Source organism: Vigna unguiculata, chromosome 11 (assembly GCF_037176805.1).
Source record: "Vigna unguiculata cultivar grain cowpea cultivar isolate G323 ecotype 2 chromosome 11, ASM3717680v1, whole genome shotgun sequence".
NCBI lineage: Eukaryota > Viridiplantae > Streptophyta > Magnoliopsida > Fabales > Fabaceae > Vigna > Vigna unguiculata.
This window is the reverse complement of record NC_140802.1, coordinates 2786725-2812054: the sequence shown is the minus strand read 5'-3', so window position 1 is coordinate 2812054 and position 25330 is coordinate 2786725. Positions and strand designations below refer to the sequence as shown.

At 32.7% G+C, this 25330-nt stretch overlaps 3 protein-coding genes across 16 annotated transcripts; 2 read left to right on the top strand and 1 right to left on the bottom strand.

Moving 5' to 3' along the window:
• The first annotated feature begins 1520 nt into the window (after window positions 1-1520).
• On the top strand, window positions 1521-6578 carry LOC114168312 (Cyclophilin-like peptidyl-prolyl cis-trans isomerase family protein). Its single transcript, XM_028053076.2, has 7 exons — window positions 1521-1789; window positions 2441-2464; window positions 3572-3659; window positions 5034-5126; window positions 5557-5589; window positions 5691-5747; window positions 6229-6578. Exons 1-7 carry the CDS (start codon window positions 1605-1607, stop codon window positions 6337-6339), a joined length of 591 nt encoding a protein of 196 aa, XP_027908877.1. The 5' UTR covers window positions 1521-1604; the 3' UTR covers window positions 6340-6578.
• Window positions 6579-7573: 995 nt separating this feature from the next.
• Window positions 7574-10147, top strand: LOC114168289 (LYR family of Fe/S cluster biogenesis protein). The gene is made up of 2 exons (XM_028053041.2): window positions 7574-7903; window positions 9639-10147. Exons 1-2 carry the CDS (start codon window positions 7691-7693, stop codon window positions 9822-9824), a joined length of 399 nt encoding a protein of 132 aa, XP_027908842.1. The 5' UTR covers window positions 7574-7690; the 3' UTR covers window positions 9825-10147.
• Window positions 10148-12078: 1931 nt separating this feature from the next.
• On the bottom strand, window positions 12079-23606 carry LOC114169113 (transcription factor TGA2.2). Of its 14 annotated transcripts, none has more exons than XM_085668940.1 (13): window positions 23326-23576; window positions 23142-23195; window positions 22600-22766; window positions 19134-19231; window positions 17473-17549; window positions 17160-17357; window positions 16827-16898; window positions 16675-16734; window positions 15095-15172; window positions 14913-14964; window positions 14491-14762; window positions 13461-13709; window positions 12079-12450 (listed from the first exon to the last, which is right to left on the bottom strand). In XM_085668940.1, the coding sequence occupies exons 3-13, from the start codon at window positions 22698-22700 to the stop codon at window positions 12304-12306; spliced, it is 1404 nt and encodes a 467-aa protein (XP_085525066.1). In that variant the 5' UTR covers window positions 22701-22766; window positions 23142-23195; window positions 23326-23576; the 3' UTR covers window positions 12079-12303. The 14 variants fall into 14 exon arrangements, with proteins under 14 accessions (XP_085525066.1, XP_085525068.1, XP_027909934.2 ...); XM_085668942.1 differs by having other exon boundaries at window positions 23415-23576; XM_028054133.2 differs by lacking the exon at window positions 23142-23195 and having other exon boundaries at window positions 23415-23606.
• Between the last annotated feature and the right edge of the window lie 1724 nt (window positions 23607-25330).

Sequence of the window (25330 nt, the reverse complement as noted above, 5' to 3'; positions counted from 1 at the left end):
CTGCATAAAGGATTTGTCTTGACAATGGAAGATAATTGTCTTAAGATGTTTGACAAAAATCACAAACTTGTCCAACAAAGGTGATAATTGTCTTAACTTTTCATATTGCAATGAATATTCTGAAACATCAGTGTTTTGCTATAGTATAGAATTAAGGACCTCAATCTATTCACAAACCATAAAATGGTTGAAGGATTGTTTCAGGGTGTAGTTCTTGAACAGATATGCAAACAGTAAGTTTTAAAATTGTTGAATCAAAATTGGAATAATGATTCATGTTCCTTATGATTATGATCTAGGTTAATCTTAAAAACTACATATTTCTTTTATGTTTAATGAGCTTAACGTAGCGTTCATCATCGGTCTATTAAGATTAAGAGAGTGCCTGCATATGTCATAACGGGCTTCGATGTCCCACAGAACAACACATCATAAGCTCAAACTGTGAATGGTTGTGGAGATACCGTTGTAAGACTCATCAACAAAGGTTGAAACTTAAAGAGATGAATAAACAATGAAATCAACATTTCACATTTTTTCCATAATCCACGAAGAGACTCTAAAAGAAACAAACAGAAACTTACTCGATTAGGAATATTGAAGACATTGTCTCCTCCACCAGTGATTTTTCTGTCTTTCGCTACTCTTTCGTCGTCATTTTGAAGTACAGAACCACCATCAACATATATGTAGAATTGAGTTAATATTGGTGAAATTATGATTGCGAAAATGAGGAAGTGCTGTTGGTGAGTGAAAGAGAAATTTAATTGTAAAATGTGTAATTAAGTTTTATGTTTATTACAGTAATAATTGTTTAAGTGTTATATTTTCCAAAATTTAAATAATGTATAAAAATCTGTGTCCCAGAGAGTCCAGACAGAAGTTAGTATCAGTTTATTTTCTAATTAAGTCAATTTTTTTAACCTCCCAATCTTTTTTTCAAAGATGTCCAATTGATTTAAACTAAAATAGTACTTTTGAAATTAAAAAAAAAAAATTATGGAATTAGGCATTTAAAAAGTAGAGGTATGAAGTTGAATTTTATAAATAAATAAAATGATTAAAACTGTAATTTAGCCAAAGTTCATTATTCTTACAATTTTTATGAGAGAACCGACAAAAAAACAAGTAATTATATTTAAAAATAAACAGAAAAATTATACCGTTAATACTTAATAATTCTTACATAAATTGTTAATATTATTATTATTATTATTATTAGCGAACATAATGTTGTAGCCTATTTTTTAATTTTTATAAAAATTTAAATTAAGATTAATAAATAATATATAATTAATTTTTAAAATAGTTATTAGTAGATAAAAAATGTATTTAAAATAATAATTAAGAAAATATTTATAAAATAATAATAAAAAATAAATTATTTATAAAATAATTAATTTTAAAATAATAATTAAGAGTAAAAATAAAAATATAAAATATAAATTCAAAAGAAAGTATTTCTTTATACTTTTATTTTTTTATATAGATTATTATTATTATTTTCCATTTGGTTTTTGTTCCACCTTTTGTCTCTTCACTTCAATTTAAAAAGCGAGCTTGAAGTTCTTGGAATCCTTACGCAGTAGTTGTCTGAAGTGAAAATGGCTGCTTCGGTTGCAGGGAGCGCGACCACAAACACGAGCGCGGGTGTGGAGTGGCACGTGCGTCCTCCAAACCCTAAGAACCCAATCGTCTTCTTCGATGTCACCATCGGCAACATACCCGCTGGTCGAATCAAGATGGAACTCTTCGCCGACATTGCGCCCAAAACCGCCGAGAATTTCAGGTTCGTTACTCCGTTCGATTTTTGTAAAGCCTCTATTGGTACTTATTTAGAATAGATGTGGTGCAACCACTGTGCTTTATGCTCATACTTCTTCATTTGAACATTGGCTTCTGCTATCATGCTGTTAATGAACTTTCCCGAATTAGAAAAAGGAAGTTTTAATATGTTTATGTGCGAGAAAATATCTCAGGTTTTGACTTTTGTCCTTATAAAAATTTTGTTGGTTTTTAATTCCTCCCGAGGTTATATGCTGATAACTATTTATCTGTGCCTTGACTTTGAGTACTTCTGCTGCAACCACTGAGGGCTATGCTGATAACTATTTTCTGACATTTGGCTTTGAGCCTTACTTGTTAGTTAACCTTGCTGTTAAGGTTGTGAACGAATTTCCACGAATTGGAGAAAACAAAAAAAAAAAATGGTTTTAAGTACGTTTTTGGTTCCCGAAAATATTTCAAGTTTTGATGTTTCGTCTGTAACTACACGTGCTTATATAGACCCTAACAAGGGAGTGAAACCATTTCATTTTGTTTTCACTCCTTAATTATGTTTTGGACTTTTTTTGTGGATGTTTGTGTTGCATTCAGATTCTGTCTGTTGACACAATCATCTCCAGATCAATTGATGAATTTGGTTTTTGTTATTTGGCAGGCAGTTCTGCACTGGGGAGTACAGGTAGTGAAACAGTCTTCTCCAGTCTATCCAACAATCTATTGTGGTCTTCCGTCTCTCTTTGTTTTTGTTCTTATAATTTTTCATTTTGGATTCAAGATAGTTATGAAGGTTTTGATCTATTACTGTGCATTTTTTTTAGGTGTCCATGGCATCATTATCATCCCTGTAGTATACTTTGATAGTTTATGCTACTGAATTGGAATATAAGATCCATACCTTAATCCTAGATGGCAACACTTTCTTGTCATTTCCTGCTTTCAAAGTCTGAAAGTTGAATGAGGATCACTGCTAGAATAATGGTGTTGCTTTCTTGGCTTTCAGACTTTGTTTTCATGATTGCCATAATGATAGTATTTCTAAGTCAAATGTTGGTATGGGGTGATAAGGTAAGGTTGTTATCTTGTCACCTGAAGGTCATAGTTTTATATTTTGGAAATGGTCTATCCACTTATGGGGAAAGAAGGAGATGGATGCTAAAATCATCCCAATAATACTCCCCAATGTTTCACTGGGATATTTTGTTTTTTATAATTTTTCATTTAGACTCAAGATAGTTATTACGATTTCAATCTATTACTGTGCATTTTTTTGCGATGCCCACAACATCATTATCATCACCGTAGTATACTCTGGTAGTTTAAACGAGTGAATTTCAATGTAAGATTCTTAGCCTTAATCCTAGTTGGCAACACTTTATTGTTGTTTCCTGCTTTCAAAGTCTGAAAGTTGGATGAGGATCAGTGCTAGGATGTTTAGTGTTGTTTTCTTGGTTTTCAGTCTTTGTTTTCATGATTGTCATAATGTTGAATTCATAATGATAGTATTAAGTCAAATGTTGTCTCGGTGCAATAAGGTTGTTATCTTGTGACCAGACGTTTTGAATTTTGGAAATGGTCTCTCCACTTGATGGGATAAGGCTGCATACATCTATTTATTGGGAAAGGGGGTAGTTGAATTCATTATTGTACTCATAGAAGTACAATTCTGTGAATATGGAAGGCTGGAGTCAACCCAAATCTATCCCGAAACTCATTCAAACGACCAGATTGTTTGCATTTTTGGGGTTTAAGTTAAATAATACTTCTCATGATCTGATTTTATTGGCAGAAAAGCTGGACTTCCGGTTGGTTACAAGGGTTGTCAATTTCATAGAGTGATTAAGGATTTTATGATTCAAGCTGGTGATTTTGTTAAGGTACTGTTCTGGTCTGGTTTATTTGACTTTGTCTGTTAAATATGTACTATGCAATAGCTGAGGTGTTTATGTCGACATTCATGAAAATAAAATAAGGTGATGCATATGCATGGTTTGATCTTATTGTACGCATATGACATGATGCTTAACTTAGTTATAAACTCCATGTTTCTTGCCCAACATTTTTTTGGAAACTATCTTACTAGTGATGAATCCCTTATAGCTGTGTGAAGAGGTTCACTGTGAAACTGCTGTAGTGGGTTAGTGGGATGACTGCTATTTTGAAGATTTTAAATACAGTCCCTTAAAAATTTATACTACACACAAAAATATTCAAAATAAAAAATAATCCAAAATTTAAGACATTAATAATTTGAGTAAGTTATAAATGAAAGGGTGAGCAACACTCCAGAGCAGAGGCAGAACAAAAAAAGCAAGAACTTTTGAGACAAAAAGTACTTGCATGAAAATCGAGTTGTGCTATGAAGTTGTTGCAAACTTCAAGGACCAAAAGCCAATGTAGTGTGTAGTAAGGCTTTCTTCTAGAGTTTTCTTGTAATCCTTGTAAGGTCTTTTTATTTGGAATCCTACAAAAAAATACAATTTACAACCTCAAAGTTCCCTTTTGTAGATAATTAGAATTACAATTAGATGTTACTCCCACTTCTTAAAACAAGCTTCATAAGAAGAAATTGTCGTCCTTGTTTATCTCCTCAAAACCAAAACCACCATCAACTATCAGTTTTCCTTGTTTCACTACCAATATGTCCATTTTGATTCTTGCCTATAAGATTCTTTTTTATCTTATAAAATGCAGTGAACCACCACCGGCCCAAACCTTTTCTTTCAGAAGAAATCTCACTTGAGGGCACTATGATAATGATAGTCTTCCATGCAACCATTAGTTTTAAAGATAAGATATTGTCTCTAATCCTTTTTTTTACATCCACCACATTAATCTCACTTGTGGTCCTTTCTTTCCGCTAATACTCCTCATACTAAAGTTTAATTCCTGTATTGTATAGCTCCTTATCTTTTTCTTAAACCTGATCAATTTCTTGAAGACAAATGATGTTAAATCATGGTATCCACCACCAAAATACCAATAATCCAATTTCCAAACCTAATCAAACACTTCTGGACATGCTTGGGTTTAAATTCAATTTGTTTAGCATTGCTATTTTTTTTATTAGTTAGTACTGCTGTTCATGTGTATGCATTAATTGATCTATCTTTGAATTTACCTGCATGCAGTTCTGCCCCACATTTAATTTATTAGATTTGTATGGCTTGGATAAATGTTGTTAGGAGCAAAAATAGAACTAATCCTAGTTTTATAGAAAATCCTTACTATAATAAATTCTTCCTTGGCAGGGTGATGGTAGTGGATGTGTTTCAATCTATGGACTTAAGCTTGATGATGAAAACTTTATTGCCAAACACACTGGCCCTGGTCTTCTGTCGATGGTATGTATTTGTTTGTGCCTTCTGTACTGTAATGATTACAATGTTTATCAATTCCTTAAATAGCTTCGTAACTGGAAGCACTATTTGACAGTACTTACACAAATCTACACGACAGTTCCTAACAGGTTAATCTACAAAGCTTTTGCATCCTGCACACTGTGAAATCATACAATGGTTATCAATTCGTGAAAATAGCTCCTTAACTGGAGCACTAATTGACAGCCCTTATATAAGCAAATTTACATTATATTTCGTATCAGACTAACTTACAATTGTTCTACTTCCTGAACACTTTAGAATCATATTGATTTTTCTGGGCTAACTTCAACCAATTGTGGTATCAATTGATTCGATATGTATGCTAAATAATGCTATGCTTTCACTTGTTATAATGTAAAAAAGGATTAAGTCCAGTTTCTATAATCTGCAGGCAAATAGTGGACCAAATACCAATGGTTGTCAGGTAACTTTCCAATGGTCACCCCCTTTTCCTTTCCTTTTCTCAGTGGCAACGTTAAATTGGTGATGTTGTATTTCTACTGATAAATTTTCCCTTTCTTGCAGTTTTTTATAACATGCGCAAAATGCGACTGGCTTGACAACAAGCATGTCGTTTTTGGGGTATACTTCTCGCATCTTTTGTTGCTTATATTAATTTCTTCAAACAGCCACCGGAATCTGAATATAATTGCTCCTCAAGTTTTATGTCTCCATGCCTTCAAATTGAGATATCAGATACTTGGGTAACAAAGATTGCAAGATTTTATCAGATCCTAAACTTAGACTAATACCTTAAGCCTGAAAGCTGAACAAACTAAATCAACTTTCAAATTTAAGTTACCCAAGTCAAAATGTGAAGGTTTTTCGGCATGCACATATTGCTAATTGCTTACTATGCCAAATGTGATGGGAAAAAGTGATACGTTTCTCTTTGAGGAGAGGACTGCATTCCTTGCTCATTTCTCAGTTATTGTCTAAAAAGAAATTTAACCTGCCTCAAAAATTCATATGCACTCTTGTCTATTGGAAATGTTACTAGCATCTTCCTTCTCCCAAACTTTTGATGTGTTTTGCATTTACAATCTGTCTTCCCTTTGTGCAGAGAGTGCTTGGAGATGGCCTTTTGGTTGTGAGGAAGATTGAGAATGTGGCAACTGGACCCAATAACCGGCCAAAATTAGCTTGTGTCATTGCAGAATGTGGTGAAATGTAAATTTTAATGCAACTTCGCTAACAAACAATTGATTGAATCCTCTACACCAACTGCACTCACTATACAGATATGGAATTTCTGCACTACATGTATTTCTTTGTGCCCCCTTGAAACTAAAATTTTTCTTGTCATGGGATTTTTTAATGTAAGATTGGATAATTATATCAGCATACAGTTGAGTAGCACAGTTAATTGAATGGTTATGCTCGAGAATCATAGAATGATTTTCCTGTGATGCATCTTTCAGGCCCATAATCATGATAGCATAAGGGGAATAATTATTAGCATATTTTAGAATAGATTTAACTCTAGATTTTCCTATTCAATTATTATTATTATTATTATTTAAATGTTATAATTTAGTTTTTTGTTCACACATTTTGTCATTTTTTTTTTTCATTTCATGGATAAGTTAAATATTAACAGAACGGTGATATACCATGAAAACAATTTAAAAAAAAAAAAAAGAGTCGAAACTATGTTTTTCAAAAATTGGTAACAATTTCTTAAACAAAAATGGTAACACTTTTTATTACCCTGTTAAAATTTGTATAAATCAAATGAACATGTAAGAGAGAAGAAACGTTACCATTTTTCTCTAAGTTGTTGGCTGCTCTCTCTAATTTTAATGTGGACAGATCGGTGCCATGGAAGAGAAAAAAAGTGGGAAGATTACTTCCTATTTTAATTGAGCACTTAAAATTTTAAGTGTATTGTAAATACATTCGTTATACCATAATTTATTCTAAAGCTAATTTATACATATTCAAAAAGAAAATAAATTGTTGCAGACCAAATGCATCACTATTTGAAACAAATCCATCACTGGCGTATATACAAGTCTTAAGATATGTTATTAGTATAATAAATATTAAAAAATAATATTAATATAATAAAAAATTTCATGGTGGTACCAATATACAAGTGACTTCACCGTAAAAAATTAATTAAAATCAATATTATTTGTTTTTTGAATGTTAAATATCATTTAAACATATAAACGGATTTTATTATTATTTTAAATAATCATATTGAGGCCCAAATATGATGGTAAAATACGAAAAAAAATGAATTGATAATTTAAGAAATGTACATGAATGTAAATTTAAAAATATGCAAAAAAAGAAGTGGTGTACATAGTAATCCCTCAATGAGGGTGTACATGCATAAGCACAAAGCCCAAATTCGAAACGATGCCGTCGAGCGCGTGCCCATCATGTGTTTCTCACACGTTCTTTCTCCCATTCCTCTCATCGCAATAAACCAGTTGCAATTTCTAGGGAAGAATAGAAGCAAGAAACGCAAAGGCGATCGAGTTGTGACTCAGTGAGTTCCGAGTTACAGGTTAGAAATGGCGAGCGTGCTCCGGAACGTGAAGGTGCTTCCGAACTCGGCGAGTGTGGAGGAGGCGCGTCAGCGCGTGTTCGAATTCTTCAGAGTAGCGTGCCGTTCTCTACCCTCCGTCATGGAAATCTACAACCTATACGATGTCACTTCTGTCGCCCAGCTTCGTTCCACCATCGCCTCTGAGATCCGCAAGAACATCAACCTCAGCGATCCAAAAGTATTTTTCATTTCTTTTCATTATTCTTTAATTTTTTAAAATTTGGTTTTGGAACATTTTTCTAATCTTCTTCTGAGCTTCAATCAATTCCGGTCTAAGGTAGTGGTCGAAGATTAGTATTTACTTATTCATTCACCAATTCACCTTCAGTGTTAGAGATTTGATTTTGTTCAGTAAGTGCATTGCAGGGAATTAGGGTTATGTAATTACAAAAATTAATGGAAAAAATCTGAATTTGAAACAGAAATAAAATAGAGTAAATGCCCTCTTATTGATGTTGTTTCTCGGTAAGATAATAATGATGTAATGTTTTGTTGTTTGTGGTGGAAGCATTGCAATTATTGATCAATGGGGTCGCTGGTTGTTTCTTTCAAATTAGATTGGAGCCAGCTAGCTTGGTTAAGTCTAGGAATTCTATAAGAAAGACTTTTATTGAGATATTAGAATGGATATTCGATAATCTCCCTCTGTGATAATATCCTGACAATTTTGTTTTTTAACCAAGTTTAATGATGTCATTTTTGCAACGAGCCTCACCTTATGGGATAAGGTTATTGTTCAAGTATTTCAATGTATAATCTGGTTAACATTCAAATTGCCTGTTCTGTTAATGGAGTACCATGAAACATGCTGTATGAAAATTCTTGTGTTCGTCATTTAGGGTTTGTTTGGTAAAGAAAAAAAAAAATAAAGCCGGCGAAAATAGGAAAGGTAAATGGAATTAATCTAGAAATAAGGTGGAAATTATAGGTGCTTGGTTGAAGAGAAATAGAGAAAAAATCAGGAGAGAGTTGAAGACATGAATAAAAAATAGGTGAGAAATAGAGTGGAAAAGTACTAGTGGATACCACTCTATTCCATTCGATCAAACCATGAACAGTATTTCCAATCTCCCCATCTATTTTCTCCCAACAGAAAAGGGGCTTAGTGTTCCACATTGAATTAACTTGACGAGAGCAAATTGTGCTAAGTGTTTTTACTTTGTAAGTTGTGGATTCATTACTTGATTAAACTCTAAGATAACGAATGGGGAGAATTTTGTAATTGTCAACTAAGATTTTAGGATTTTCTCCTCTAATTCAAGGGGATATATTTCTATAATTGAATGAAGAGGAGGTTGCATTTCTTTGATCTGATATCTTGCAAACGTGAAGGTGGAGGTTTTAGTTTCGAATTTTTCCATGTCATAATGGGAACATATGAAAAAATACAATATATTTTGCTGATACGTGGTTTAGTTAAGGCTCCAAATTGGGTTTTCCAGTCGACGACCTATGAATAAGTAAAAGTTGATTAGACTATAATGGGTTTCTTTGTTGGCAACCTGTGAATGGTGTTTTGGCTGTCGGAAAATTTACATGTATAAATAACTTTGTTATCTCTTATTTCATGTCATGCTCAATTTTACTATACCTCTGCAAATTTTGTATAACACCACTATCTTTTTTTTTTAAATATTTTATGTCTGGATTTGTCCAAATATATGTCAGATTCTTCCTTTGATCCGTAGATATGATGAAACTTTCAAGCACGTGTTATTTTTTTGTGTGCTTGGGCTCAGTGACTCTCCCCTTCAGTGCAAAAAACATATATTCTATTTGGACATTTTTATTCAAATTCAGTATCTCACAGATGCAATGCATGGAAGACTTTGAAAAAGATGCTTCAATGAAAAACAAAAGAATCATATCTGTGAAAGCTTTTAGGATTATCATTAATGATTGTGGACGTTCAGGTGATCGATATGCTGCTTTTCAAAGGGATGGAAGAGCTGAAGAACGTTGTGAACCATTCAAAGCAGAGGCATCATATCATTGGTCAGTACGTGGTTGGTCAGCAAGGCCAAGTGCAGGATTCAGCCTCAAAAGATCCAGGCACCTCTCCCTTTCTGAAGAATTTCTACAGCAGCAACTACTTTTGAAACTTGGCCATAAGCTGTTCTGTTTCCTCAAATAAAGAGTTATCTTAAAATGTTTTTGTATATCAGTACTGGATGAGATAATGCTTTTGGTTTTGGATCAAACTACTGCATTCATTCTTCCTGGCTTAAGTTAAGAAAGTGATGTTTTTTGCTGATTGTTGTGCATTCTTGCACACTGCTGAAAATATTATGACGTGTAAGTCTATTTTACATCATTCCATATGAATACATTGGGTAGCATGTTAGAGAAATAATACTGTATTTTTGTGTAATAATTCCATGATATTGGGTCTCACCACAATACAGGTGCTAATGATTTTTTATGGAGCATCCTGTCACTGCATTCACATTAATTGTCTTTTACTGTTCGTTTGGGAATGCAGAAATACGGGGAGTAGAAGATAGTGTGCATTTGGTTGTGTAAAAATAGTTGGGTAAGGAAGTATCTTTTTTTTAAGATCTGTGATGTAGAGTTTATGACAGTTTACACATTTCGATCAACTAAGTTTAACTTCTAGTTGTGTAAGGAAGTTAAAAGACGTAAGACTAAATGTTCTAACTTTCTTTAATAACATGCATAGAAACTACACAATAATTGTGAATCTTATCATGGATGATCGAGATCTGAGAAATTAGGATATTTACTACTATATGTAGCTGTAGTAGTCTTATTCCAAACATGTTTCTCTACAAAGTTTTAGTATATCTTGGGAATGTAATAGGAGTGTTATACGTGAATTGTTATTGGAAACAAGTGGATGTAAATGATTGCTTGTTCTTTTCTGGTATCTGGCCTTGTTTAACAAATAATTAAATTAGTAGCTTTTCTTCTACTTATTATCAGAGAAATGGAAGGCAGTATTATTTACCACTCTTTTGAACAAAACTCTCATCGGTTAAAATTAGGTTTAGTCACTTTTTGATTCTTGTTTTTGTTCAAAAGTTTCAAATTGATCTCCAATTTTTTTAAGTTTTAATTTGATTCCGATTTTTAAAATTTAATGTAATTTGATTCTTTTTATTAAATTTCTAAAAATGGATCAAAAATCTTTCATCAAAATTGAAGAATGATGATCTGCTTGATAAATGTAATTAATATAATCATAGTGTCAATTTTGATAAAAAAAGAAATCATTCGTCTTAAAAAAATGAACAAAAAAAATTAAAATTTAGAAAAACTGAAATACCACTTTAAAACTTTTGGACAAAAACAATGAGCAAAAGAATAATTAAAACTTAAAATTATTTAGAGTTTACAGAATTTAATGGATCGTACGACTTATTTATGTCTTCCTCTGCAAATTTTAGTTTTGAATAAATTTTGACCAATAAAAGAAAATATGTTAAAAGACTGTTTCTAACATATTGTTTAATACTTTTGTATTATCTATTCAATCCAATTAGATAGCCAATATGACATTGATTTTAGCCAGCTGTCGCTGCTTCTCTATGAAAGACAATAAAAGAGCACCTTTAAGTTGTTTATAAATAAAAATAAAACTTTAATGTGAATCTTACTGGTATGTGTTTTTAAATTGAAAACTCTATTCAGTTTTGGGGAATACGAAATCCACATTAATAAATTTATGTTTATTTAATCAATTTTCATTGGAAATGTTAGAAAAACTAACTAAGTTGTTTATAAATAAAAATAAAACTTTAATGTGAATCTTACTGGTATGTGTTTTTAAATTGAAAACTCTATTCAGTTTTGGGGAATACGAAATCCACATTAATAAATTTATGTTTATTTAATCAATTTTCATTGGAAATGTTAGAAAAACTAACTAAATTTGAAATCACGATCGCTTTTGTAAGAGGTCCAGTTCACAAAGAGTTTTGTGATGCAATTAGATTCACAATGGGTTCATGGCAGGTTTCAGTGATTACCAGAGTTTTAATAGGTTTGTGAAAGAATAAATATTTATCCTATAAGTAAAACTATGATCACTGCAATCTTCAATAATTGTATAAATATATTGTGTGTTATGATAAGTAAGCTACTTAAATTCTTATAATTATCACTCTTAATCGTGCATTAGGTTGCTTAGGATCAAATCCCATGATATAAATCAGTCAAAAATCGAAAAATCTTTTGATTTGGTGCTATCTACTATTACAATGGTCAAAACTACTAAATAAAAGAATAAAATCTAACCAATTTGTATGGATTGGAAAAACAATGGCAACTGAAACAACTCTTAAAATATATCACAAGCAACTATATTTGTGTGGAAGAAACAAGGTCATTCAATTCAACAATTTCAATGGTGAATATTATTAGTAGAGACAACAACCATACTTCTTGTCACCAATTTCGTTTCTACACAATGTGACTCAATGAAGCACTAACATCAGTGATACAAAGACTGCAATACAACACAAGTAAACTTGTCAAAGTAAAACCTATGATGAGCAAGTATTGCTGGTTGGTGATGGATCCATTAAATTTAATTTAACATACTATTTACCACGCCGATCAGTCTCTTGGGCGAGCCAACCAGAGTGAACTGAGAGCACGCAGCCGCGAAAAATAGTCGTGTATGGCGAGGAGGGCACGTGCCGATTGGCGAGTCGTCAGAATTCGGTGCATTTGTTGCAGAGTCTGCTGGCGAAGATTATCGGCCTTATGATCATAAACACCACAAAAAAGAGTCACAACTAAGATATTTGAACAGCGTTGTTTGCTGCAAATAGTAAGACATGAAATGTTTGTTTACAAGAGCATGTTCTTAGGAGCATGTTCTTGGGGATTGTTTGCAACACATGAGAAACTTTAATGGAACCAAAATGAGTTGGTCTAGGTAAGCAAATGATTCTTGCTTTGGTGGTTGAGATGCTAAATTGTCATGAGTTCAGACAAAAAAAAATCAGTACTACATATGTCAAATCTAGTTTATATAGGGGTATAATTATTCGCAACGTACCCAGTTTCGTTCCAATATGTCTAAATGGTACCCACTTTTAACTTTGCATCTATTTAGACACATTGGAACGAAACTGGATACGTTGCGAATAATTATACCTTTATATAGGAGATGAAAATTTTAGTGTAGAACAGTTCTAACAGTTAACAACATAAAATTCTTGTCTTCCAACCAAAAATCTTTTGTTGATTAAACATATCTTGAAATTATATCATATTATTATCCTCTTGGCATGTTTCTGTTTTGACATTTTTTTGTTAATTATAACTTGAAATAATATTAGTGTAATGTTATATCTCATCTATAAACATCTTAATTATTCTTTATGGAATAATAATAATAGAGTTAAATATGTTTTTCATCCTCAAACTATTATAAAAATTGTATTTATAAAAGTCATGTAAAACATCCTTCTCAACAAACATGTGAAGTGCTTCCCATATATAAACAGAGTTCTACTATAGACTATAATCTAACTTCCACATGTCATTTGACGAGCAGGATATTTTACATGACTTTCATAAAATACAGAGACGAAATACCTCACAATTTGGTTTAGGGACAAACTTACTTTTTTATAATAGGATGTTGATTATTAATTTTAAATAAACTAGGAAATCAAGGATGCAGTGAAAGATTTGTTTCAATTATTCACCAAAACCATACCACTGTGCCAAGGTATTTGCATAGAAGCAGAAGAAGAATGTACCTGCCGAATGAAGCCTTCAAGTGTCCCTAGCTTACCCATGGCCATAGCCATTTGACCCATGTAATTTGCCACATTCCCTGATGAACCAGATGAGGCAGGTGCTCCAGTGGACAGTGTCTCTGCAAGGGACTGTTGCAATGCTTCCATACCCTGAGACAATGCATCTTCTGCCTGTTGAGAAGATTGCTGCAAGTTGGTGATACCCATCAGCTGCTGCTCTGTCAGAGGTTCCAATTGATTTGCCAGCAGCTGCAACACAACCAAATTTTCAGCACTCAATCCAAATGTAAGGAAACAAAAAACTAATTTGTCGAAACTTGGATGCAGAGGTTAGAACACATGTTAATTATTCTTCTTTTGGCACTTGGCTACCACTACCTGAGCAGATTCTCATTCTTGTATTGATATTTATATATATATTTGAAATAGTCAATGATACAGAGTCAATTGATTAAAAAGCACAAGAAAATTACATGGTGGAGGGTGTTGAACTGCAGTTATTAATATATTTAAAGAAATAGCAGATATATGGATAACAGCAAAAGATTATTATGGCTGAAAACTAACTACACAGAATTGCTGAGAGCAATGATAATGCAGGAGTATACCAATTAGGCTTGTTCATTGAACTACAGTGAGAAAAGGCAGAGCCAGATTCTAGGGGCAAAAAGAAACTATGCGTATTGTATTTCCTACAATTTAACCCTAATCATTTGTGTGTGGAGGAACAAGTAAAACTAACTCTATCCTTGATCAAGAGAAAAATCAAAACCACAGAGGCATCAACAGCAGCATTCTCACATATCGTACAAAAGAAGCCCTACATCAACACTCTCTTAGAATTTTGACCAACCAGCAATAGTGCATTACACCACAGCAACTAGAAATATATATTCAACAACTGACCTAGCATGTGAATGTCATAAGTTCTTTTACACAATATTCTGCAACTAACTTAATAATCCCAAATTCCTATGAGGGAATTTTACTACCATGACAACTGGAAAGAAAAGAATCAGTATAACCTCACCTTGAGAAGTTCAGATGACCGAAAACCACCGAGCCACAAGAAACACCTCTCAGCAGGCGTTTTCCACATACCAGACAACAAATGGAAAACATCAGCCTTGGCTGCAACACCCTTCAGCCTAAAAATCTCATCATAATGTGCCAATATACCATCAACAATCATGCGCAGTTCAGTGTCACTTGCATGAGAATTTACAGCTGCTCTTAGTTCATTTATTTGTCGATTCTGCTCTTCCAGCCACCTTGCATATTCTGCATCAAATTGCATTGCCCCTGGAAAATAATGTAATGATGGTTATGGTATGGATAACCAAACATAACTATGGATAACAATGCTTACAACAGACACATTATACTATTATGTTTTAGACACTTCAATATTCAAACAATAGCAACGAGTAACTTATTTTAGATGTGGGATACCATTTCCACTCAATGTATGTGCTTGATCACCCGAGCTTGATATGAAGATACCCTACAACAAGATATTTTGTTTAAAATTAAACATGATTGCCAAGAAATATGTCATACAACAAGCAAGAGCAGAGAAAAAGAAAGCATAGAATTATGCCGAATTTAACTGTGAGGATTAACTAAAACCTCACCTGCTGCCTAGCTCGCTGAAGCTCTTGCTCTAGTTGGGTCAGCTTCAAGCGACTGCTTTCTAACTGTTGGACATAAGCCTATGTAAAGAAGCCACAGAAGTATGAGGAAAATGAGCTTAAGCCTGATGGTCTTTTTCCTTGCATTTGAATAGAAAGTGGTCATGTAAACATAATTATTCCTTAGAACTACCATAGAGGCCAAAGAAGCTTAAACATTGTAAGCAAACCATTGAACCAACTATAAAGCAATCATCTTGACAGAAAACACAAGAAAAAATTTTTTCTGGAAGCACAATACTGAACAAGAAAGTAATACATCAATTTCCAGTTCCTTTTTGCTACGTAGCATTTTCTTTAGATTCCAACAAAAAAGAAAACAACCAAACCAATAACGAAAGAAATTGGTATTATGCTATATTATTTGCTAATATATCTACTAGTAAGATTGAATAATTTAGATATATGAATATAAGGGTAAAAAAATTGTTTTTCAACCCCCCTGGACTCAGGGCAGGCATTACAACCACTGGGCTAAGAGGCTTGGTTTATTATGTTGCATTTATTTTGGATTTTACCCTTCTCTGAAAAAAGGCTATTAAAAATATGTTTAAATTTAATCAATGAATCCAATATTGATAATTAAAAGAGATATTTTGATAATAAAACTACACATTTAACTAAAAATTCTTTTATATACATATCAGACTAATTGACATCTATTCAAGTGAAAGCAAGTTTGAATAACATGAATTTGAATTTTTAAAATTTAAATTTAGACAATAAGTAGATGAAAAAAATACTATATTAATCTTCTTTTTTTAATAAAGATATTGCTAGAAGTATATAAAAAGGAATTCAGACTCAAATATAAATATTATTTTATATCAAAAGATTATACTCTGCATTGTTTGAACGTAATACTGACCACGTAACTATTTGTATTGCTTAAAAACATTTATACTAAAATTACTCGAAGAGTATATAATGTTTATTTCAATGAATGCATTAAATGAATTTGGTATTTTATATATTAATAGTGAAACCTTCAAAATATTTAATTACAAAAATTTGATCAATAATTTTGAAATTAATTAAAAATAATAAAAATAAATTAAAGTAAAATTTGAATATAAATTTCAGGCCTCATAATTTCTAGACACAACACTCATCCTGGCAGTTGCAGTTGAAATCAGACATGTGCAAGTATCAAGTTTCATTTCATGCTTAAGATGTATAATTCTAGATATAAGGGAGGATGTTAAAGATTTTCATATCGACAAGAGATATAGTCAAATTAAAGTATAAAATTTAGGGGCAATCTATACCTTAGAAACCATCTTTTAAAGTTAAATTAGACTCAAATCCACTTTCTAAGAATATGGTCATATACACAAAAATGCATGGCAAAGGGAGAGCTACAATGGGCCATTCACTAGTTATTTCATATTTGCACAGCCAAAAAACAATATGACACAATAACCATATTAACACGGGGAAGCAAGAAAATATATGCATTTATATGAATGAATATTAACCAAAAAAGGTAATAACCAAAAAAGGTAAGTAAACACAATCCATACTTTCTTTCTCAAACGGCTTTTTCTTGCAGCTTCACGGTTCTGGGCAAGCCTGCGAAGAGTCTACAATAATATTTTAAAAAAAAATTATCATCAAGTAACAAATACTATATGGAATTCTAGATACATTCTATATAATAAAATTTATAATATACCTTCTGGTCTGATTTATCTTTTGACCTGTCACTAGAGTCAGAAACAATAGCAAGGGATTGATTTCTATCAAACTGCAAACACAGGGCACATCAAATGTTAGATTATCAAGAATATCTATCACCAAAGTTTCTTGCTGATTTAAGGAACAGATTTAAAATAACGTATATGATCCAACATTTTATTTGAACACTTTGTAGATTAAATTCAATCATGCAATTGGGCACTTGTTGAAAAGTTCATTCTGAACTGGTTGCCAAATTTAGGTTAAGAACATTAGATAGCATCAGTTGAACAGTAAGGGGAAAACAGCACATAAGGTAAAGAAACATCACCGGCTGATTCTTGTCATCAGTGTCGACATCTGTAGAAATATCAGTCCTGGGACTGGCATCAGCCATGGCAGACTCCTCCTGGTTATCTGTATTACCAACTAATATAGTGTCAGGATTTGATGATTGAACCTTCTGTAATCGCAACCTATGCAGCTCTGTTTGATTCGTCAATGGGCTTTTATCAAGTGAAGTTGGCAACTACATCAAAGAGATAATACAGAAAAGTAGAAAATGAGCCTTACTACCCAGCTAAAATTTCACCTCACTTACTAGAGCAGAAAATTCATGGATGAAAAGAACTAGAGAAACTCACCTGACCAAGGCTACTAATGGGAACAGAACCCAGAGAAATTGTTTGGCTACTTACTTTTAGTGAGTTGTAAATTGGGTCTGAATCAATGATTAGGAAAAATCATTAGCAAAGGTAAGCCTATAAAATAAACCATATTTGTAGACAAATTAAGAAAACAAATAATTTAATCTCTAGCGGGCGATTTCTGACTGGCATTCAATTTTTATTTTCACGAGACTCTTCTTCCCTAATTTATTTAATTTCTCTACTCTTCTCTTCTTCGCTTTCATCACCTCTCTCCCATCAAACCCCAACCCCACCCTCTACACCCACCTCTCCTTCAACACAATCATCGATTCGACTGCACAAGCTCTCCACAGGCCCACCCCATGGTCACCAACACAATGAAGGGGATACTAGTTCTTGCTCTTGGATTTTGGAACCTTACCCAACAAGCCCCAAAAGAACATCGTTGGGTCAAAGGGAAGCCTTTTCACAAACCCAATGTCTCCACCACCATTCAAGAGGTTCTCAAGAAGGCCAAGAGTAAGGACAATGATAGGTTTGTTTTTGATGATGATGCCAACATAGGTATGGCACTCTTAATTGCGTACACTATGGGGTTTCATGTTTTGACTTTCAAGCCTGTTGCCTAGAATTTAAAGATGCGACAGGATTTACTTTAACAGAGTTAGAGAGGAAGCTAGTTTGAAGGGGGCTTGAGGTAGTGGAATTGGAACAGCGCGCTGGTGGAGAGGTGTGAGGTAGTGGCAATATTGACTCAGATTGGGATTTCAGTAAAGAAAAGGACTGGAAGAGGGTTTTCCAGGTGACAATAACGTTTGTGGTGATAGTAGTTGGTGATAGCAAACTTTGCTAACGAAAATCACCTTCAACAGTAGCCGCACCGCACTGCTGTTCACTACTATGCTTCCATACTAAGGCTTAATCCTTGTCCACTGTTGAAAGCTTATAAAATAACTCTCCCATTTCTCTTTGATAGCTTGATCTATAACCAAATTTTTTCCACCTTCATCCTTGATACATGTTCCATAGTTCAAATCTCTTGATTTCCTTTTCCTATTTTTGGCAAGCTTTTCCATCTTTTACTCTCCATTCTTTGTCCCTGTGGTCTAAATAAAAGTCCTCAAAAGATTTGGATCAGGCCTCACTCAGTTTTCCTTTGCCTTGTTTCTAGCCTTTTGATACCTTGCTCAATTTTCAACCTTTTAAAGGCCTTCCTTTTGTTTCTTAATTTTCTCAAACTCTTATTCCAACAACAAGTTTTCTCATCTCTTGGTCCAAAACCCTTTATTTTACTCAAGATGACCTTAACAACCTTCCTAACTGTCACTACTTGTTTCATGGAGTTATAACTTCTCAGCTCTTTGTTTATTACTCTTATATTGTGTAATAAGACTCTCTTGCAATTACCATGTAATCCTTACAAAGCTACAGATCAGAACTCCTTGCCAAAAAGAAATCAATTTACAACCTCGAGACAAAGAAAGAGCAACCTTCCACAGATGCACAACTCCATTTTTTTTAGAAATGGTAATCAAAAACTAGACACAAAAAAAAAAGGTCTTTTAAAGATAATTTGATGGCATCATAACATGAGATAATACAACATATCGACAGCTACATGTAAACTTGGTTATGTTTGACTGCAGAAATCTTACTTCCACTAAGGCCAACAGCATCCTCTATGCGATACGGCTGATCAAATGCACCAAAGTCAGAAACACGAAAAGAATCAATTGTGCTCCCCTCTGCATAACTGAATATTATGCGTTGTCAGAATTACACTAAAACGTGGCAGTCTTTAAGTGTCATTGTTGGGAAAAATCGATAAAAGCAGAAGTCATCTATAAGTGGAACACAGAATGAAGTTTCCAAATCATGACAATGGCATACAGTAAACTTTGTCAAAACAAGTTCAAAGAATTATGACAGTCTTTTCTTAAATCATGACACGATGCTATAACTTAATTTAAAATATCTAACTCATTGTATCAGTTTTAACACCATAAAGAAAATCCAAGAGGAAATCAATTATTTGCAATCACTCAAATTTTGTTCTTTACAGCTGCTGAAAACATAGAACAGAAAAACAACAAGCGATTGGGCACTTCTATTCTAAATCATAACACATCCTAAATAAAAGCTGAAGGTTAAACTTAGATTCCTTAAATTTTGAGAGATATACCTAAAATCTTCCTTTTTGTTTAGCTTAAATGGATACTAACAATGTGTCTCTTCGCATGTGAACTACACATCAAAAGAGAGAACAAATCACCAACCTCTCAGCCTGGAAAATTATAATTGACCAGGCCAATAATTGACTCAACCAACAAATGTGCCTTCCTCCCACAAGAAAACAAAACAAGTCTAACTAAAGCAGTAAATTAAATTTCAATTCAAATTTAATTTCCTATAGCACAAAAAACTATTGTGACAATCTTATAACGAACTCAAATTCATTTACAAAAAAACACTGCATACTTTCTAGTAGTTTTAATTTCTCTCCCAGACCCCAACCCAATAGTTATCAATTTCAAATAGCATTGGGCAGCTAGCAACTCTTAAAATGATATAGCGGGATGTAGAGAAGTGCAATAACTACTGTTTTAAATGTTATAATCCAAACTAAATAGTATAAACTACACATGTAAATACTCAAAAAACTACCCAAAATTAAAGAAATTTAAACTATATGATAAACCACAGTTTACACAAAGTTACCTACTTAGGAGCAATAAAACATAGTAATGAATTAAACAAAAAAAAAATTGAAAGACAATGATAAAACTAATAGAGAAATAACATATCAATAAAAATTAGCAAAACGTGAACCGGGAGGTGTGTTCATTTGGGTGGATGAATTTGAGAGAGAGAGGGAGTGGATGGGTTTGAGTGGATTTGAGAGTGAATTGTGTGTTGTTTTTTAAGGGATTTAGAGTAGATTTGGAGTAAAGTTTGTGAAAATTTGTGAATAATTTGATTAATGTGATAGATTAAAAAAATGTTTTGATAGAAGTAAAAGATAGATTACTATTTTGCCCTTTATATAATAAGTAGTATAAATTGATAATTTTATGAGTTATATTTTTTTTTTTAATTTTTGTTTACCACTGCAATGGTAAAAAAAAACTTGCAAACAAGACAAAACAACAACGTTCAGCCACGAAGCGGATCAGTTCTAGCGTATGAAGATTGGATCCAGCACTAGGGATCGGATCTGCAAAGAATAGGATTGGATCCCCTCCATTTCCAACAATACATGGGATCGGATCCCTTCTCTACTGGATCAATTCCAACGTTATAGGGATTGAATCCCTTGTTAAATGGATTGGTTCCACACGTGATGGATGGATTGGATCCAGCTCTCTCTTTCATAACATAATCCTCTTAAATCTGCTCATAATAGGCGAGATTGTAAAAGTGTAACATCCCGCAAATAATCGCTTTTACTCACTCTCGAATCAAGCCAAACGAACGCATTTATTACCTCCTATTCCATCTTACTATTTCCTTTGAAATGGTAAATTATCTCAATCGAACAAAGCATGAAGGAAGAAGAAAAAACAGAACACGTGAAAATATAGTCTCAAAGGGCAAAGGAACAGAGGTTAAAACAGAGGTAACTTTTTATGCAATATTTTTCACACAAAAAGAAAAACAGCATTCTGCTTCTACATATAAAAATGGGTTATTGAAGGCTATATGCCTATATCATGGTAATGAAATGAGACCGTAGCACACAGAAATTTGCTAGTGGCTGCTACTGAAACCCACTCATTATGCCAACTGTACCAAATTATTTACTAGTCCAATATATCATAATTTAATCCTCCCACTTCTCAACCCTCTCTGTGAAATAACTTATCTAAAGATACTCATTTATAGTAATCATGCACACATTACATATTCTCCTAAGTCCTCATGAATAATTTGCAGACTACTTTCTCTTACATGATCCAGTTTCTTGTATAATTTGTTGTGTGACGTAGATTTCCAATATGGTTCCCTATGAGAGTGATATTATGACAATCATGAGTAAGGTCACGGTCTTTTCAGTTGATTATTCTTAGTTTCCCCCAAAGTCTCCAGCCACAACTACCAAGATAAGACCAACAACTCTCAACATTGTCACAAAAGTCTCCAACATCAGAGTATTATGAAGCCACGCAAGTGTGCATAGAACAAAAATCTCCCTCAACCCCAAATAACTCTCAATACAAGCACCAATTGATAGGTATTCGCACCTATCCAACGAAAAAAGGAGAATTATATTATTTGTGAAAATAGAGAAAGTACTAAGACGTAAGAACAATACTTGCTCCCAGCCAAGGATAGCACCTCTGGTCCAATGAAAATTCCAAAGGAAAACGAGAAAGTGTTATCTCTCACCTAGAATAAGCTCATTCTCAACTAACTTGTACTCCTATCTCTAGTATATTGTCTAATTAGAAATTTACAAAATGGCTGAATTAGCCCTCTTCCAACGAGTGAAAACTTACAAGGGCGTTATGGGGTCCATCTTGGAGTATATACATACCTTATAGTACCACAAACTATTATCAAGGTTCAGGCTCCCAACTGAAGCTGAAGTTTTTATGTTAAATCTTGAGCAACTGCTGCATTTGTGAGAACAGTTGCTATGTGGATCCCTACTCATATCCCTAGGATCTTGAACTGATACCTTCTTCACGAGGATTGGAGATTCAAGAAGAGACGTAATTATCCCCAATTACAAGGGCATGAGTCCATTTTGAGCACCACTGGTTTGTATAGATTTATTCTAGCAAACTGATAACTATAACAGAGCCCTTTAGTATTATTTTCTCCCTATTCAAAACAAAAGAAACGCAAGAAACCACAAAAATCACAATGTTATAGGTATTCTAAGTATCACCCAACATCATTAAAGGACAAATAAACATCTCAATACAAAACAGAAAGAAATTTCTCATGTACCACTGGTGTAAGCAAACATCGCATGAAGACCTACTACAATTAATAAGTAAAACCAAGATTCACAACAAAAAATTCAGCAGAAATAAGAGAAAATGATAGAAGAGAAAAAGAAGATTTCCCCATTTATGCAAATACTAAACCAAGAACAATTGCAAAGAGGAAATTTACCTAGAATTGGAAATGGGTAACTCAGAATTGAAGCTCGGCATTCCTCTTTCAGCTCCCTTGTCATCTTCAACACCAAAACCCCCGGTAGTTCTACTCCCCATACATCGTTTTCACCACCACATCCTCAATTCCCCAGTAGCTCAACAAAACATGAAAACCTAAAACCCCTATCCCAAAACAAAACAAAACAAACTCAATAAAAATAATGGCATCTTCAGTAAGTTAAAACCAACTACTAGGAAATTCTAAGACCCAGCACAAAACAAAACAGAATCAGAAACAAACATTAAACAAACCAATCCTAACACCCCCTACCCCAAAACAGAAATTGCTATTACATCCTTAGAAACCAGAAAGTGAATGCCAATAAGAAGAACACGGTGAATACCACAGAGAAAGAAAAACAAAATCACAAACTGTAGCAGCAAGAAAAACCCTTAAGCTGCAGAATTAACTCCCATGAGAAAAAAAATCACCAACTTGTGTTAAAAAAGTGCAAACTTTAGCACATCCGTGTGCACCCACAAGCCGCCCCAACTTACCGAGAATGAGAACACAGCCCACCAAACGAAGTGCTCCAAAGTCAAAGCAACACACTTTGAGAAGAAAAAGACCAATTTGACACCACCCCAGATGTCCCAAATGAAAAATAAAATAAGAATTTAAAATAAATAAACAAACAAACACCAAATCTAAGCTCAACTAGATCAAATTTCCAAAAATCACCTGGTCCCAGTTGCACTAAAATCCACCATGAACATCACAGTCTTTACTCATGCAACATAAAACTATAGTAAAAGATGAAGCAAACCCACCTTGGAATTCTGATGATGATGATGATGGGTATGATGATGGTACTGTTGAACTTTGTTTGTAGTTATTGGATTTTAAGCTTTTAAGTAAAGAAGGGAACCAAGAGAAGGGAGAGAGAGAGGAACAGGGATGAAACCAATCTCTAGATGTCTTCTTCTGCTAAAATCTTCCACTTTCCAAGGACTAATGATTTTTTAATGACAAATTTCATGGTAATGTTTTAGTGCTTTAACATGGATTATTATCAGTATTTTATTTGTGATAATTAATATTTTCGTTTGACATTTTTATGTTGAAACAATTTTCAATACTATGTTGGTAGCATCATTTCAATAGTTTTAAAAAAAAAAGTGATTGATGATCAATTTGTTTTCCTGCTAGATAATTTTGTTTAATGCAGTTGTATGTTTTTGTACAAGAGAATCATGTATTAGAGGTTTTTTAAAATAAAAAATATATTTTAATTTGTAATTATATTTTTTATTTAATTCATAAATTTTTTATTGTTAATTTTTATTCTAAATTTTGAAAATTAAATAGTTTTTGTTACAATTTTAGTTTTACATTTTCGTTAATTAAATTATTTCTTGAAGGTATCTTTGGTAAATATATTAAGTTCAAGATTCAATTGGATAAAGTAAAAGAAAGAAACTATATGCAAAATTAAATAAACAAAATTACATGTTTAAATTTAAAGACTACAATTATAGAGAAAAAATGACATGTTAAGAATAAAATAAGATCCCTCTAATAAATAAAATTATCTTTCTAAAAAGTCTAAATTCTCTACAGATTTTCTTTTGTGCTGTCCAACATTAGAAGAACACACAAAAATGAATCTAAATTCCTTTCTAAACCTAAAATGAAATCTTACTTAAAAAGACATGATTATTGTTAAATGCAATCCTTTATGGAAACTTGAACAAGTATTTTGAAGGAATTGAATCGGAACATATTTATTATAGTTTATTATTATTTTTTTCAATAATATCATTGCTAATTATAAATTTTAATTTACTTTTAATATCATTGGTTATTAAATTTTAATTTTAATTATTTCTTTAGTTTTTTTAATTAGAAAAGGTTTTTAATTTTAACACGTTACTTTAACCTTGTGTAGTTGTTTTTAATTCTTATGGATAATATTTTACTTGTATATGTGGCTTAAATTTTTTTTTTCGTTATAATTTTTTGAAAGTGATTTTTACTGTGTTAGAGAATCAGAGGTTGGAGCTTTACTGACATAGTTACTTTCTGTTTTGTGACAAAGATGTGATGTTCTGAAATTAGTTGTATGTTTATTATTATGCATTCATTTCGATTCCTGTTTTGTGACAAAGATGTGAAGTTCTGAAATTAGTTGTATGTCTATTATTATGCATTCACTTCGATCCCATTTGTTGATTTGACTATTCGATATAACGATATATTAGATCATGTATTTAGACATCACGATTCAATCATATCATATCTTAATTGGATATGTATCTTTTTTTGTTTTCACAATTTTTGTTTGTATATTTATAATGGTACCATGAATGCATTAGGACACCTTTAAAATATGTTTTCAAATACTGCTATATAATTAGAACCGATCTTTGCTCAATGAATACAAAATACCCACACTTTAGCACCTAAGATAACAGTCTCAGGTGTAGCAACAAGTAACAACTTGACTTGTTACTTATTCCTTTAGGAACTACCAATTTTTTTTTGTCCACACTACTCTTGTCCACATGCAAAAAAGTGTAACCTAAACATAGAAAAAACCACAATTTTATACATGTAGTTCAAGGATGGTAAAAAGTCACAGTTTTAAAACTATAGATATTTATCTCACATTTATTTAACTGTGACCTTTAAAAAGTTTAGACAAAAATTTAAAAATGTAGTATAAAACTTCAAAACATGGACTAAA